Raw genomic sequence first — 16,911 nt, forward strand, 5'->3', positions numbered from 1 at the left:
TTAAAATAATAGGCGTGTCTGGCTGTATTTTAAAATGCCAAAGAAGCAGGGAGTGTGCTGCCTGTATCTCTACGTGGACTCCGTGTCCTCCCCAGCCTGCCTGCGGGTGTATCAGTCACCTGGCAGCACTCCTGCACCAAAGCAAGTCACCTTCTGCCGCTGCCGGCAGCGGCGGATGCAAGGGTATTGCCACCAGAAGGGCTTTGAGCAGAGGCAAATACCGTCTTCAGAAAATGAGTCTGCTACTCGGACAGAAATCCAGCTTACGCCAAAGGCAACTATTTTCTTCGCTGTTTTCCCTTTTGTACCAAATCCGCTGCAATGGCTCATGCAGATTTTTAATGAATTTGTGTTTCTCTCCCTTATATTAGTCCCAGCTGAGATTTTCTTTTGTACGGAGAGCAATGAGGTAACAGCTGCATTTTGTTTTGCTTTGTTTCCATCAGGGATCAACCAATGTGGTTTACCAAGCCCATCACGTCAGCAGGAGTAAGAGAGGACAAGTTGTCGGTACCAGGGGTGGATTTCGAGGCTGCACGGTTTGGCTAACAGGTATTTTCATCCGGGTGTGAAAGCGTGGCTTCACATGTGAAACCCACTTGCATACATAAGTATGGCTCAGAGGTGGGGATTTGGGATCTGCAGGAAATGTCAGCGTTCCTTGTGAACTGAGAATTGCAAAACATTTACACGTGGGAAACACCAACATGCGGTGCTGGCGCAGCAAGATATTCTTCCTGGCAGCTGCTACCCATAACTAATGTTTTTATGAATTCCACAGCTGTTATCGGCCTCCTGAACAGGTCAGAAGCCCTAAGGGTCGCACTTGTTGTTCTTATGTGCATGGCTGAAGAAGCCATGGCTCAAATCCAGCCAGTCCTTGCCAGTGAAACGTGCCCAGGGTTGTCCAAAATGGCATGCGGATGTGTTCATTCTGGGTCAGTGTGAAGTTTATTGGGATATCTAGGTTTACTGTGTTTAAAGTGACCTCATGAGCAGCACAACAAGGCAGTCGTCTTGTCTGAAGAATAAATACTCCCAGAAAGCGAGTCACACTGGAAGCAATTCCTTGCATAGCCACTGTGGGTTTCTTGTGTTATTTCTCATTTCGTACGCCTTCTGATGTGTTGCCCTGCTCTTCAGCTTTGAAAGATAAACTCATTGTTTGGGGATTAGAGGCTGCTAGAAATGACAACTGCATTTATTTTGCTCCACTAATATTTACACAACTCTATCTTTTGCCACTTGTCCAGTTGTTTCTTTGCTTGTTAAATATTGGTATTTTCTTTGACTGGCGGAAGATGTTGAAAGATGTACTTGGAAGGGTTTGTAAAGCCCTTCTGATTTGCCTTCATAACAGCTTACGTGCTAGATGTTGGATTAAAACACATTTCTGTTTTGTTCTCTTCTTCAATTTCAAAAAGATGGCCAACACCTGGTCTGCTTTAATATCATTTCTGAAGCCAAAAATCCAATTTCCTCAAAATTTCCTCATTTCCTCCAATTTCACTCAAAAATCTTGCATCTGAAAGGTTTGAGTTTCTCTGGCTGATGATTATTCTTTGAAATAGACAGTGGTCTCCTAACTTTTTTTTAATTTAATTTTAAGAGACTATATGGAAGGGCATTTGAATGCTCTACATTGCCAGCTCAGGAGAGCTATCAGTTAGTCTGTTGTACTACAGAAACCGAAGGCACAGCCAGCAGGATTCATCTCTGCCCAGCCAGGTTTCCTCTCCAGCACAAACATGGCTGTTCTGCAGCAGACCAAAGGTCCACCTCGCCCAGGGTCTTGTCTCCATGGGTGCTCAATAGTAGATGTTATGCAAAGGGTATAAAAACAGGTGAGCAGATGATGCTATCTCCATAGGAGATTTTCCAAGGCTAGGTGTTTCTTGAGACAGGTGTGGTGTTTGGAGGTGTTATCTCTCCTAAGTCAAGGTCCTCTTCCATCTCAAGGAGATTTCAACGCATGGATCCCCACCCAAGGGAAAGGAGGAGTTTGGTTCTCCATGTGCACTTGCTACTTTCTGACAGAGCCAATAGCAAGTGCTTTTTGTGCAAGTGGATGGAGCTGGGATGGGAAGTAGCCACCTCGTTTTGGAATTGTTGTCTTTCTGGCTGATGACTCCAGGAGACACGGACAGCTGAAGATGCGTTGCTTGTCTACACAACCATCCTGCTCCTGCTTGCACGGATCTGTGGGTGCTGCTCCTGCAGAAGGAGGTGTCCGTGGATGCAGAGGGGCAATTGCAGCTGCTGGAGCCTGTCCCCACCCCACACAGTTGCAGCAAGAATGTCTCCTTGGGTTCAGCCTGGGAGAGCTGTCAGCTGTTCATAGGGGGAACAGGAGGAGGAAGAGGAAGATGCTGAGAGACTTAGAGGCAGCAGAGTCCTTTCAAGCTTCCCCTACTGACTGGTACCTGTTTGTCCCACCATGGCCTAGCAAGAGGTACTTTTGCAACACTGCTGGGTTGAACCCCTCCAGATGTTGGGATATAGCAGCTTTTCTCATGGCATTAATGCCACCCCTTCAATAAGAAGGGTTCACCAGGGCTCTAAAAAGATGAATCCAACTTCCCTACCTCATGCCTTCCTAAAGCAACTTCAGACAGAAGGATTTTCGTTACCCATGTCCCAGGAGGTATTGCATTACACTGTCATTTTCAGTCTTTTGACCTCAAACCTGAACCTCACTTTTCTGTCTCCAACAGGCCTTTCTGGAGCTGGCAAGACGACCATTGGTTTTGCTCTAGAAGAGTACTTGGTCTCTCATGGCATCCCTTGCTATTCCCTGGACGGTGATAATGTTCGGCATGGCTTGAATAAAAACCTGGGTTTCTCGGCTGGGGACCGCGAGGAGAACATCCGCCGCATCGCAGAGGTGGCCAGGCTGTTTGCTGATGCTGGGCTCGTCTGCATAACTAGTTTCATTTCTCCTTTCGCAAAGGTAAACTCGCTGCATCATGTTCTGCTCTTTTCTGGGCAGCCTTGATCTCGTGATTGTTCTTAGGGAAGAGAGATTTACGTGGAGGACTTCCTATATATGCCACCAGACACTCCTTTTAACTTCCCTGTTCTTTTTTAAGACACCACCAATACACAGAACTACACGCAATCAGGACAAATTTCTGGAGGGCAGTTTGACGTGACCTCTTCGAATACATTCAATGTTACAAATTGATTAAAAGCGAAGAGAAGTTTAAAATCTCCCTACAGAGGCCCTACTATTAACTTGGTAGGAGGCAGAAAAGAGGCATAGAAACAATAGCCTGTCATAGTGCTATCACTGCTCTGTTGGAAGAAGTATTGATTGTGTTTTTATCCTTCCGGAGAATACCAAGTAGCTGCTGTTATCAAGCCGATGCAAGCAGTTCCTTTTTTTGACACAGGGCAGATAATTATTCACATTCTAAAGTTCTGCTGTCCTGTTTAACGAAGAGATCTTCTTGATGTTTCAGATAGATAGAAAAAGCTGAAAACAGGTCAAAGTTGTAGATTTTTTAAATTATATTTAAAGAAAAAGGGGGAAGGGAGATGAAAACACCTTATTAGAATTAGTATAAATTTAATAAATCTATACCAGAGACTAATTTACCTGTGTCGAGTTCCAGGGCACATCATGTAGGAGGAAGGTGCTGGCTGCAATTCGGACACATATGTTTTTCCCATCTTTCTTCTAACAGGATCGTCAAAATGCGCGGAAAATTCACGAGGCAGCTGGACTTCCTTTCTTTGAGATCTTTGTAGATGCTCCTCTAAATATTTGTGAAAGCAGAGATGTGAAGGGCCTGTACAAAAAGGCAAGAGCTGGAGAGATCAAAGGTATGGAAGAGTGAGCTCTTATTTTGCGTTTTGATTTCCAAAGCATTGGATAGCTCTGTTGTTGCAGCTCTGCACATAAACATAGTTACTAGAGGCTCTTTGTAGTGCACAAGAGTATCCTGCTTTCCTAATCTTGCTGTCACAAGTGTCACTTGTACCCAGTATGGTTGAATGCTTGCTGGTTGTTTGTACAGCGTTGTTGGTTCTAGAGCACCGGGTATTACATTAAATAAATCTAGTTTGGGTTTAATTGTCTGTAGGATTCACAGGGATTGACTCAGAGTATGAGAAGCCCGAATCTCCTGAACTAGTGTTGAAAACGAATGTTGCATCAGTGTCTGAATGTATTCAGCAGGTTGTGGAGCTCCTCCAGACACAAGTAGGTCATTTTTACACCACCGCCACTGGCAGCTTTGTAAATCTGCTTTTGGATATTGACTTTTTGGTGTTCCCTTAAAAAATGGCGTGTTATTTACAATTGCTCTCTGTCTCTGTCTTTCAGAACATCGTGCCCCACAGCTCAATCAAGGATGTTCTTGAGCTGTTTGTACCTGAAAATAAACTCAATAGTGTCCAAGCTGAAGCAGAGATGCTGCCATCCATCGAGATCACTAAGGTATCATCATGCATGGATGCTGTGCTGTGATTCAGTCATTATTTAGCTGTTCGAAGGGTAGAAGCTTCAACAGGGGTGTTGCTAGAGGGGGCTTTGTTCCTCAGATGGCTGTGTCCTTTTGTGGCTGTGGTTTATGGTGAGCTGAAGTGTGGTCCTGATCCTCAGCCATTTTCTGCCGTGTCTCCACCCTGTGCTGTAGCAAGCCAGGGCTGTCAGTCTCCTTCATTGTGTTAGTACAGCCCCACAAGCAGTTGTGCTATGAAAGTACATGAGTCTGACTTAAAAAAAACCCCAAACCAACCCCTCCCATGGCTTTCTCCCCCTTTATGAACGTCCTATATTTGAAGCAAAAAAAATGAGAGTGCTCTTGCAGCAGAAGGGAAGGAAAAGCAACCTCTGAGCATGACCTGGTGACAGGAGTGCCGTTTGGGTTTGTTTTGCAGCTGGATCTGCAGTGGGTGCAGGTGCTGAGTGAAGGCTGGGCCACTCCGCTGACCGGCTTCATGCGCGAGGCAGAGTACTTGCAAGTGATCCATTTTGGCACCCTGCTGAATGGTACGAATCCCCACGCTTTGCGTTAACGCTGGCCGGCAAGCCGCTGCGGGATGTGATGATTACCCCACGGTGTCTTGGCAGGCAGCTGTACAGAAAAGCTTAATGCCTGGCTGTGGTGTTCTCCTCCTTTACTCTCGCCTGTTAAATGCGAGGGCTCGTAAAGGACCGCGGAGGCCAGGAAGCTGTGCTCCGAAACACACCAAAGGGTACAAAAGGTGACAAAGTTCACTGTGCTGTGTCTGGCACCCTGGCACACAGCTTTGACATCTCGCACAGTGCTGATCAAACATTTTGGGAGCCATTGTGTAGCTCTTTTCATGTTCAGTGATACCAGGGTAAATAAAGATGCAACCCAAAGCCAAGTAAGCTGGGAGGCTGCCAGGCTGAATTTGAGGTGGGAGGAGAAGGCAGCTGTTCCTTGGAAACGGGAACAGTGCCTGATTTCACTTCCCCCCCCTCACCCCCCGCTCTGTTTTTCTGCTTATCCATTACCGTAACTTGAAATAAATCAGATTTACCTATTAATTAGCAGCATATTAGAGGTGCTTCAACCCTGGAAAAGGCAAAGAGTGTTCAGGCAGTGATTGTCTACAGCTGAGACTGGGGTGGTAGATATTTCTGTCCTGTTTCCCACCTATAGATGCCGTCCCTGTGACTTTACAGGCAGACAGGGCACTCACTTTGGATTTTGTAGACCTGATAGCGATCTCTGGCCTCAGCGATTTGGGATCTTGGTGAGCGAGTCCCTTTGAGTCTTGCCCTCCTTCTAGAGGATCCAGTGGTTGCACGGGGCAGTGACTTGCTGCTGTTACTAGGATTTGGGCACCGTGCAGCAGATGCGAAGCTCAGGACTGCTCGCTTTGGACCGAAGGAGTGTCTGTGTGGGGGCTTCTGCTTTCAGACATGTCATAGCCTTTTACCTCCCACCTAGTCTGCAAACAGGGTTCAAAAGCACATGTCCTTGTTATCAGACCCCGATCTGTGGTCTTTGAGCTGCCTGTTTAGCCTGATGAGGTTACAGAGGCACCCTGTAATGACTGCATTGCTCCAGAGCTCTGCACTTTGCACCAGAGGCTCGTCTTGGCATCTGTTTTTGGGATGCCCCCCCAAAACCTGTTGGCATCACTGAGCACAGCTCCTCTGGGGTCCGTGGGCATATGTTCAGGATTTATAGAGCTCCTCAGGGTCAGGGACAAAGCCCAGGACACTGGCTTTTGTGGGGGATGAACTCTCCAGAGCAAGGTCTTTGTAGTAGAGGGCATCAACATCAGTCCCCGGTCCACCATGTCTCCACAGAGGTCTCCAAACTCAACATCTCCATGGTAAGGCCTGCAGGGTGACATCTGGGCAGGAAGGAGAACATCCCTGGTTTTCTTGGCTGAGCTTTAGGAAACAGTGCAGGGTTTCCATCTCATGGTGCCGAGGCTGGGGTGCGCATTGCCAAAGAGAAGTTTGGGGCTGGTCTTTCCAGAGTCATTGGTCCAGTCCTTTTGCCCTGGGATGGGGGTGGTGGTTTTGGCAGCTCCAGCTGTGCCTGAAAGGGCTGCAACTGCAACTGTTTTGGTGGACTTGTGCAAGTTAGTGCTCCTCTCGCTCGGACTTTTGAGCAGTAAATCCCACCTTGATACTACCAACAGTTGGGTGAATGGGGTGCTTTGTGTGGGGGCATGATGCCCACCAGGAAGAAAGGCGGATCTGCACGTTGTAGGGCAGCAGGAGTGCCGCAGAGTCTTCAACACTCTTCCCTCCACACCAGCGACGCGTGCCTCTGTCAGGACTGGGTGACAGTGAAAGCGTAGGTGTTGGACATTGCTCCCGGCCAGTGAGACCCACGTTGGATGGGTGGATGCTGGAGAGGGGCTGGAGCAGCACCATTGGAGGCTTGTGGTTACACAGTGCTTGCTGGACGTTTTAAATGAGCGGCTTTGGTTCTTGAAATGGCTACTGTAACTGGTGCCCGTGAGTGTTAATTACCTTAATTGTGTTTTGTATTCTCCCAGGAAGGAATTGCTCTGTAGCTGGTATGTATATAACTGTTCTTCAATAGTACAGAAATTACTTCAATTAAGATTTTTTTGCTGTAAAGTAATTTTTAGAGATTTACCAAAAAAAAGAAAATTATTAAGACTAGACACAACCACGGCCTGTTTATGATTCAGCCAGTTCCAAAGTGGCATGACACAGGCCATGTCCTGCTGACCAGTCTTCACAAAAATCCTAGTCATGTAATTTTGTAATTACCTTTGCTGGAGTGATTTTTTTTTTTAAACTCTGTGTCTAGCATTTGGAAATGGAGCATGGAGATCCTCAGCTTCAGCATCATTTGTTGGTTTCATAATTCAGCTTTTTCCATGCTGACTTTATTGACTGATCACTGGTTAATATTTAAATGTATGAAGTTGATATTGATTGGATCTCTTGTGAATATGATTATTCATGGAGGTGCTTGAAAATTGCTGTCTGGCAGATGAATGATACCTAGTTGTAAATTAAAAGTAAATGCAAACATTTTAATAAAGATTTTTAGAAAATCTACATCATAGTCAAAATCCTCAAATTAAGACTCTCAAGGATCCAAAATTATTTCAGTCAGATCAGAACAAATTGAATCAGTGATTTGTTCGTTCATGTTTGTGAATGGAAACTTATGGGAGAGACTGATTCTTCTATATTAATACTGGGATATCCAAGGAGAAATGGGAGGACCTTAGTGGAGGACTGGGAAACTGAGGGAGTGGGGATAAAACCAACATGACTTCTAGGTATTTAGGGACAACACTGAAATTAGAAGCTACATGTGCAAATGTAGGCTTGCTGTATACACAGAGAAGATAGATTAAAAATAGACTCTGCAGAGATAAAAAGGAGGAGGAGTAACAGTATAGAGAGATCTAGAAAAAAACAAAGCAAAGTGTGACGGTGTTTTCCCTGTTGGAAGAGGCAGTTCAGGAGATGTGCAGGGAATGACGTGTCCCAGGGAACACCAAGCTGGAGCCATCTTAATAGAGGTTGTTCTTCTGGCAGGGAGCCAGGTAGGGGTTATATCCAGGGCTGCATTTTCCAAGTATGTTTAAATTTTTCAAAGAGACTTTACAAGCTAACTGGAGAAGAATCAATCTTTCCAGGGAGATAAAGAGTCCAGAAAGTAATGAAATGCTCTAGGTGTCTTTGAGACATCTCTGGCCCAAAGATGAGGAGCTTTTGCATTCCACTAATTTCACTATTTGTTAACAGTGCAGAAAAAAAAGGGGCAGTGAATAAATTTACATGGCTGATGGTGAATCCCTGAGCTAGTCCTGCAAAATTTGGTTCTCCAAAGGGAGAATGTGTGCCTCTGAAAACCTCTGTTTACTCGGTGCCCAAGACCAGTGCCCAAGGCTGGAGGACATTAAAATCATCCCTCTCTCTTGCCAGATGGTGTTGTCAACCTGAGCATCCCCATTGTGCTGCCGATCTCCACGGAGGACAAGGAGAAGCTGGAGGGCTGCGAGGCACTGGCACTCAGCTACGCGGGACGGAGGGTGGCGATCCTGAAGAGCCCCGAGTACTTCGAGCACAGGAAGGAGGAGCGATGCGCCCGTGTCTGGGGCACCACCTGCGCGAAGCACCCGCATGTCAAAGTAGGTTTGTCCCCTTGCTGCTCTGGGAAGCCTGGCCAGGATGGGAAATGCGGGCAGGGGCAGGAGAACTGAACCTTTCCAAGGTTTCGAGGGCTGTGGGTGTCCCATCTGCTCTCCAATGCCAGCTTCTCGCTGGGAACCATTGTGTCCCAAGCAGGCAGGACTGAATTTTTAGGCTTGTGAGTTAATGCTGTGCTTGCTGCTTAACAAGAGCATCAGATAACAAGCACAAGGTGAAAGGGAAAACGAGCATGCTGCTGAGGAGCTGCTCCTTTCATTCACTCATCTTCACTGGTGTGCCTACACGACCACGACTTAGCCCTCAAAGTTTTCTGGCGCTTGGGGTGTAACGATCTCAGTGATGCTGCCAAACATGAATGCTGCAGGTCACTGACTTGTGCTCCTTTTAGCTGTGTTTTACTCCTCAGTTTGGCTGTTTTGTACAGGCAGCCAACAAGGGTGTTATATTTTTACAGCTTATCTCTTCCCATTTACTCTCTGGCAGTACAAAGAAAGGGAGAGTTCTAGGTTACACTGTGTGACTTGAGCTGTCTGCTTAAAAAAGCTAAAGCTGTGTTAATTCTTTTCCCCTACCTTAAAATACCTTTTTTAATTGTGCAGCAGCAGTTGCTCACCTTGCAACAGGCTTATTCCTCCTGCATATTCCCAGGAGGAGAGAGCAAAGAGTGAGGTGGAGGAAGGTCTTGTGCCATAACTTGCAGACCCCTGGCTGCCAGAGAGGAGTCCAGCACCCAGATGGGTGCAGTGGTAGGGACTTGGTTACTGATGCCTCATCTTATGGGGTTGCACTGCTCACAATGTTCAGTTCATGTGGTCCCTGTAAGAATGTTGTCCACCTACAGCGTGCTGAACAAGAAGGGAAGATCACCCTGCAAGGGGAGTCAAGCCTAACACTTTTCAAAGGAGAATGGGAAAGGGAAAAGGAGATATTTTGCTGTCCCCTCTGTAATGCATGTGTGCATAATTCACAGATGGTGATGGAGAGCGAAGACTGGCTGGTTGGCGGAGACCTCCTCGTGCTGGAGAAGATCAAATGGAATGACGGGCTGGACCAGTACCGCCTGACACCGCTTGCTCTCAAGCAGAAGTTCAGAGAAATGAATGCTGGTGAGTGCCCTGGGTTAGCACCAGTGACATGGCTCTTCTTGCCCTACGTGGCATCGGGAGATTTGTGTGATCTGTGATTACTTGCTTTCAAGCTCACAGCACTTGCCAAATTGCTTCTCTGTGCTCCCAAAATGGGACTATTCAGGTGGGGTGAGCAGTAAGAGGGGCACAGGGCATGGCACAAAAAGTGGCGCAGGGTCTCCTTGGTTAAGGACGGTGCTTGTGATGGGCTTCGTCCTCAATAGGCCTCTCCAAGCATGGGACTGGAAGGTGTTGTGTGTCTGTGTCCTTTTTGTGTCCTCCCTGGCAGGTCAGAGCCTCTCTTTCTGCACCCCAGGCATTTAAAGCCCTGCACTGATGTGCTTGACCTTCACGCTCAGATGTCTTCTCCCAGGTGTCTATCCCCGCAGGCTGGCAGGCGTCAGACACCTACCTTCACTTTGGGGAGAGAGCGTTGGCCTTCCTAACGGTGGCATGTAGCTTGGAGAGGTGGCAGGTCACTTAAGAAGTCAGGGAACTCGGTGGAGGTGTCCAGTGGCGTGTAAAAACATTGTAGGAGAACTGATAGGACTGAAATTGGCCCCAAAGGAAGGATGTGCAATGCAAACAAACTTGGGAGAGTGATGAAGAGACACTGTGCATGTATGAAACACTCATCTAAGGTATTTAAGGCCTTGCTCACATGAAGATAGGACACAGATCTAACGTACATATCTTATGACCATGCTGAAATGTATAGTGTGTAAATGAAGCCGCAGGGTCTGATGGTCAGCGCAAGCCTGTGACCCTCTGAATCTTTCCCTTTTAGATGCTGTCTTTGCATTTCAGCTGCGCAACCCCGTCCACAATGGGCACGCCCTGCTCATGCAGGACACGCGGCGCCAGCTTCTGGAGCGGGGTTACAAAAACCCCGTGCTTCTCCTGCACCCCCTGGGAGGATGGACCAAAGATGATGATGTCCCACTGGAGTGGCGGATGAAGCAGCATGCAGCGGTGCTGGAGGAGCAAGTCCTGGACCCCAAGTCGACCATCGTTGCCATCTTCCCCTCTCCCATGCTCTATGCTGGCCCCACAGAGGTAACGTAGGCGTCAGCTGCTCACCACAACAAGGCATGAAGCCTGTCCATGGGGATGCCTGCTGCCAGCTTGCCCATGCAGCTCCAGAGAGCCACGGGGGAGTTGGTAGCCATTCCATCGCTACTAGCTCCCACCATGGTTTGCCTGCAGCTTGCTACAGCAGCTGTCTCCCAGCAGAGCTCGGCTCCATGGGCTCCCATGCTTTCACAGGCTGTGTGGAGAGCTGGGGAGAAGGGGGCTAGAAACAAACGTCACTGCTGTGACCTTTTTCTCTGTTGGGCAGGAACACGCATTCATTTTCTCCCAGTGGCTTCCCTTCTGTCCCTAAATCGGTGGGATGAAAGCAGTAGACACTGAACCTCCCCTGGAGGAGGAAGGAGAGGGATGCGTGGACAGCCTTTGCCTGTGCGGGACTCAATGGCTAGTGGGCACTGTTTTTCCATGTTCAAAAAGCAAACCACTACCTCTGCTGCCAAATTGGAACAAGATCAGTTCCCATCCCCAGTGTTTCCCTTGAAATACATGTCCTTAGGAGAACCGTGATATTGCATCAGGTCCATCAGTGGAAGATGAGTCTGAGAGGCCTGATCGCTGTGAGAAACTGCAGCAAGGCTGCTGACGCGTCTCCTTCCTTCCTTCCTTCCTTCCTGCGTGTGGATCACCAGGATCTGTTTTGCAGCCCAGGGCGGGGGTGGCTTAGTTGCTGCTCAGCCCTCAGCCAGTGCTCCTTGTGTCTCTCCTTTGCAGGTGCAGTGGCACTGCCGAGCTCGCATGATTGCCGGGGCCAATTTCTACATCGTGGGGCGCGACCCTGCAGGCATGCCTCACCCCGAGACCAAGAAGGACCTCTACGAGCCCACGCAGGGAGGGAAGGTCCTCAGCATGGCGCCAGGCCTGACCTCAGTGGAAATCATCCCCTTCCGGGTGGCTGCTTACAATAAATTGAAAAAGGCAATGGATTTTTATGACCCAAGAAGGTAATACAGGCAGCAGCATCACCGTTTCTTCAGCCTACACAGCGCATGTGGTTTGCAATCGTGTCTGGCTTGCGGATTGCCAGGGGAGAGGGAAAAGCAGTTGGTGTTCCTCTTGAGGAGAGAAATGGGGGAAGAACCTGTGAAAGCCACCCACTGCCCCCTCCAAAAGCTGACACCGTGTCAAGGATGGGTCACATGAAGCTAAAGATGCGCCTTTGTAGCCACCAGGGAGGATGAGAAACAGTTTGGGGACTAAGTGGCAGTAGAAATACAGCCTCTCGCAGCTGGAGAAGCATGTTATGTACAACTCCAGCTCCTCTCAAAAGAGGAACCCCATTGCTACTGACTGTAAACCCAGGCGTGAAGCCGCAGGCGGGTGCCGCTGGTGGGTGCCACCAGTGCCGGGAGGTTTCCAACGACACGCTTGGGACGGCAGAGCAGCTGTGCTGGGGACAACTCGGGCCGGTTGTGCTGATTTCACCCCTGTCTCTGTTTTGCGCAGGCACAACGATTTTGACTTCATCTCGGGAACACGCATGAGGAAGCTTGCTCGTGAAGGTGAAAACCCACCAGATGGCTTCATGGCCCCCAAAGCTTGGAAAGTCCTAACCGAGTACTACCAGTCGCTGGAAAAAAATAATTAACACTACTCCTCCTCCCTAGAAATACTTGTATTAAGAGTGAGCAATGATTGATTGATTCCCTATGACACAGATCATTTGCATGGCATTTCCAATGCTCTGACTGTAGGATTTTCCTACCTGGGTCAGAGAGTATTTTACTAATCAGAAATACTTTGAGCCTGGTCCTTCTCCCCTTGAAGCTGCTGGAAGCGTCCCAGTGGAGCTGGAAGGGAAGGGCAGCGGGCCCTTCATTCCCAGCTGAGTGCGGCTGCAGGAAGCTCAGCACAGCCCCTGGATGGGCCAGCTGCATCGTTCTGGTGCCACCAGGGCCATGCACCAGCCCCCAGTGCAGAGCTGGGACCTCAGCATCAGAATAAAAACGTGTCTGTCCCCTGCATGGAGCAAAAATGAAGAAGTGCCTTTCCGCTACCCCTCGCCCAGCACTGCCCAAAGAGGCAGGAGCAGCTGCTGAAGAGAGGAGCAGTTGCTGCTGCCAAGGTGGGAGGGGGAAACGGGCACTCAGTGCTTGGATCCAGTCACTGCCCTCCAGGTTGTGCCTTTGACAATTTTTGCTAACTAACAGCAGGATTTTTTTTAACGCCCTTTTTTTAAAAGGATTTTTTTTTTAATCAGCCTTGACTATCGCCAGTTCCTTGTGGCCAAGACAATTGCTCACTGTTCTTCCTTGCTTCCTCCTGCTTGACCTCTCCGGTCAAAACAAAACGTGGGCTGAGCGTTACTGGTGCTCTGAGTTCAGCTTTCTGTGGGGACTCTGCTGTGGCGATCCCTGAGCTCCCAGCCTGGTGGGCCCACGGGCAGGGGAAGCTGTCCTGGGAGGCACTGTAAAGTCTGGGAGATCTTTGAGAAAGCTCAGGGCAACAAGTGAAAACTGGCCATGCTGTTTACATGCTTTCATGGGTATCCTCCCACCTGGTGGGGCTGGATCCCCCTTTCCTCTGCCCACACTCCTCTGAAAGGTGAATTCAAGGCAAAACAGCAAAATCATGGTGTGAGGTGGATCTGAGCGGCTGTACCTGGTAAACCAGCTGAGAGATGGCTCAAGCGCTTGCCCTCATCCATACCTGTAGCCCTGGGTATAGGTGACCTGATTTTACTTTGTACCTGCGGGATGGTGAGGCTGGCTCCAGCTGGGGACAGCCAGAGGGTGACAGAAAAGTTCTTAGGTCCCCCTCAGCCATGTGGGGTGCTGCCGTGTGAGGGGCGATGGTGCCGAGCCAAGAGCCGGTGGCTGGTGCTGCTCTCGGCTCTGGCTGGTGGAAAGTTACTGCAGACCTTGCCTTCTTTTTTTTCCTCCCCGAAGTGGACTTTGCTGCTGTGCGTGACGTGAGGCTTTTCTGCTGACTCGCAGCTCTTGTGGTGACCTCCGACGGGGCCAAGCGGCGTTACCGACCACCGAAGCTTTCCCTGGTCCCATCCGCATCTCGCCCCGAGCACGTCCCACTGGGACCAGCGCGTGTCTCAGGGGTGGTCGAGGTTTGAGCGCAACGCCCTGTGCGGCTGGGAGCCCCTCAGCCGCCTGCCTGGCCCTCGGCATCCTGCCTGTGGTCAGAGGAGGCTTTCCCAAGGAAAGGGCTGATCCCGCGGCCCCGCTGTGCTGGTGGCGAGGAGCGTGCCGCCTCCCCGGCCACCACACTGGTGTGAGGTTTTTAGGGGGGGAAGACAGCTATGCACTTGTTTGTTAGTTACTGCAACAACCTGAATTGATGATTTTTTTTGTACTCGTCTTTTTTTAGTAGACGCCCGAGGACCGGTCAGAATGTGTTTCAAATGAAATGGAAATAGTGTTCTCCTCTTGTACTTCAGTTTTAATTACACATGGATCTACGCTCAGTAAAAACAATCGTGCTTCCGCTTGTAACTTAGGATAGTGAGCTACATTCGCAAGCTAAAAACCTGTTTTGCTGTGGCCATGGTACAGGGTCTGACACTATGTATGTGATTGGGAATATTTTTGCAAAAATGTTTTTTCATTTGTCAGCTGTTTTAGGGTTTTTTTTGTATTTTTTTTTTTTTAAGTATCCTGAGCAAATAGCCCAAAGCTGTATTATACCTCAAGAAAAATGCTGCAATGCCCATGGAAGTAGCTGAAAGCACACTAGCACCAGTGCCTTTTACACTCAGGCCCTCTGGCAGGGACGTGGAAGACAAAAGCAATACTCAAATTTTGCAAATTGCAATATTTGTCATTTTTAAGTAGTGAAATAGTGCTGTCGCAGCTCCTCTTAAAATAATCAAAAGGTTAGAAAAAAACCCACAGTAAATCCAAATGGTTACAGCAAAACACAAATGTTGTATTATCCTTTTAAAATAGTGTAGTGTACTGATTACCTCTGATAAACCTAGAGTATGTGGACTAGTTTTTTTATAATGTATTTATTAAAGACATGAGACTGGAATTTGTACCTCAGCTGATGCATCTCATGATTTAATATATTCTGAACTTGATACTCTGCTACAAAACACTCACTTTTAGTACAAATAAATATTTATACATGTAACTAACTCTCACTTTGTAATTTTTTGGGGGGGAAATTACAACCACGTGGTTCATCTGGGGCTGTGACAGGTCTGTAGCGGTGGGAGCCCCTGCCTGGTTCCAGCCTCGCACGTTCAGCGAGCAGTGAGGCTGACCACGGAGCCTGGGTCCTTTCAGAAACCTCATCTATTTTACCTTTTTTTGCTGTCCGGACTGTGTAGCGTTGAACAAGTCACACTTCAACATTGTGACTGCGCTGTCTTCTGTGCACCTTTTAGCTGCTAAAATCCTGCAGAAATAAGGGATGATGCTGCATCACGCGGTCTCTTCCCCGCAGACCTGCTGGAAAGGGGCTGGGGGTCTCGGAGAGCACCACAGCCTGTGCTTCCTCGCTTTGGGACTGACAAAGGCCCTTGGCCACTGGCCCGTGCTTGCCCTAGCTGTGCCCTCTGCTCATCTTGCCAGGGCTCCCGGCACCCTGCTCGCCCAGAGCCATCCCCGCAGCACCCTGGGTTTCACCCTTGGCTGCCTAGCTGCCACATCCCAGGCTTCCCAAGCACCAGGCAGGGAAAAGATGCCCTTGCCCAAGCCAGCCTCCAAAAAAAAAAAAAAAAAAAAAATAGAAGCTGTATTTACAGAATTCAAACATGGCCACACTGGCAAAGGTTACAGACAACAAATCAATGAAGACACAGAGCAAACAGACACCGCATTTATTTACCTGTTACTTAAGACTTCTCCAAAGATTTCTGTTTGCGCTGCAGTATCAGACTGGCAAGATACAGCCCAGGGACAATTTAGGTACAGTCTGTACTGTACACAGTGTCTTGCTGCTGACCGCTACGGCTGAACAGGTCCTAAGCACATTATTTGCCTGCTGGGAATGTCTACGCCTCTTCCTGCCAGCAGATTCCACCTTTAAACCCCCAAGAAAGACCTGTTTCACACGACACTTTGCATCACAACTCAGAGCTCAGAGCTGGAGACTACATCGGTTTGGGCAACTGGCCCTCGACGTGCAGGAGAGGGGTTAGGCTTGTCCCTGCGCTAAGGAGCGGCAGGATCAAACGGTGAGGAGCCTGGACCAAGCCCCTGGAGACCGTGGAACGAAAGCGGCCACGTTCCTGCGTGACAAACCCTGCCCCACCTTCTGAGCAAGCTGCCAGGAGGATCTGCGCTTTGACAAAGACTCCAAAAGCAGCAGCAGGAGTGGGCAAGTATGGAAAATTCCTTGGAAAAGTGGAAATCGCACTCCAGCTGTGGGAACTGCCCTCAGGGGCAATTACAAATAACCTCTTGCCCCTCTGCAAATCAGTCCCTGAAACCCGCAGCAATGCATTACAGGCATGAGGTAAAGGCAAGATCCAGCCAGCGTGCAAACAGCCAGGTTAGTGGAGAAACACCCAAACTGGAGCGACTAGAGGATGCCCCCGGCATCCGCAAACAGTGAAGGGTTTGTTCCTATTCCTGTGCGCTCAGTTTGACATTTAAATTTGCTTGAGAACACACCTTGCACTCACTCTATTAAAGCCAATTACTAAGATGGCATTCTTCAGCTGCCCGCACCAGCCTGGCCTTTCTCAGGTGTAACAGCTACCGCAAGGGGCTGGGAGAACGTCGGAGTCAGAGCAGGCACTGAAAACAAACTGAAAAGCTGGAGACCTGCATCAGACACACACATAATTCAAACCTCCCCAGAAACCAGCTTCCAATAAAAGTAGCACGATTTGCATGTTTAATTTTAAGGCTAGTGCTTGAACTCGGGCTCTTCCAGAGCTAGCGCTGGCTTACATCACTTCCTAATCTGACTAGTGGGATTAGCATTCCACACACCCCAGACTTTTTAGATTTCCACAGCCCAGTACTTCTGGCATGCCTAATGTCCTACATCTTTGTGTTAGAGCAACATGCATTTACCATAGGCCTTTTACCCCCATATCAAAAAGCAAAGCAATTATTAAATTATTAAAAAACCTCCCCATGTTTGGTACCC

General features: G+C 48.7%; 1 protein-coding gene across 1 annotated transcript in view; it reads left to right on the forward strand.

The window, feature by feature from the left end:
- The window catches only part of PAPSS2 (3'-phosphoadenosine 5'-phosphosulfate synthase 2), a 30,666-nt gene extending 15,419 nt beyond the window's left edge, over positions 1 to 15,247 (forward strand). The window contains exons 2-12 of the mRNA XM_075025464.1: positions 447 to 552; positions 2,715 to 2,950; positions 3,687 to 3,825; positions 4,086 to 4,204; positions 4,328 to 4,441; positions 4,885 to 4,996; positions 8,411 to 8,616; positions 9,609 to 9,744; positions 10,553 to 10,821; positions 11,569 to 11,798; positions 12,301 to 15,247. Coding sequence (XP_074881565.1) covers positions 447 to 552; positions 2,715 to 2,950; positions 3,687 to 3,825; positions 4,086 to 4,204; positions 4,328 to 4,441; positions 4,885 to 4,996; positions 8,411 to 8,616; positions 9,609 to 9,744; positions 10,553 to 10,821; positions 11,569 to 11,798; positions 12,301 to 12,442 — 1,809 coding nt within the window. The 3' untranslated portion in view covers positions 12,443 to 15,247. The remainder of the gene's footprint in view (positions 1 to 446; positions 553 to 2,714; positions 2,951 to 3,686; positions 3,826 to 4,085; positions 4,205 to 4,327; positions 4,442 to 4,884; positions 4,997 to 8,410; positions 8,617 to 9,608; positions 9,745 to 10,552; positions 10,822 to 11,568; positions 11,799 to 12,300) is intronic.
- Positions 15,248 to 16,911: the final 1,664 nt, after the last annotated feature.

The sequence above is a fragment of the Buteo buteo genome, chromosome 4, assembly GCF_964188355.1.
Source record: "Buteo buteo chromosome 4, bButBut1.hap1.1, whole genome shotgun sequence".
Taxonomy (NCBI): domain Eukaryota; kingdom Metazoa; phylum Chordata; class Aves; order Accipitriformes; family Accipitridae; genus Buteo; species Buteo buteo.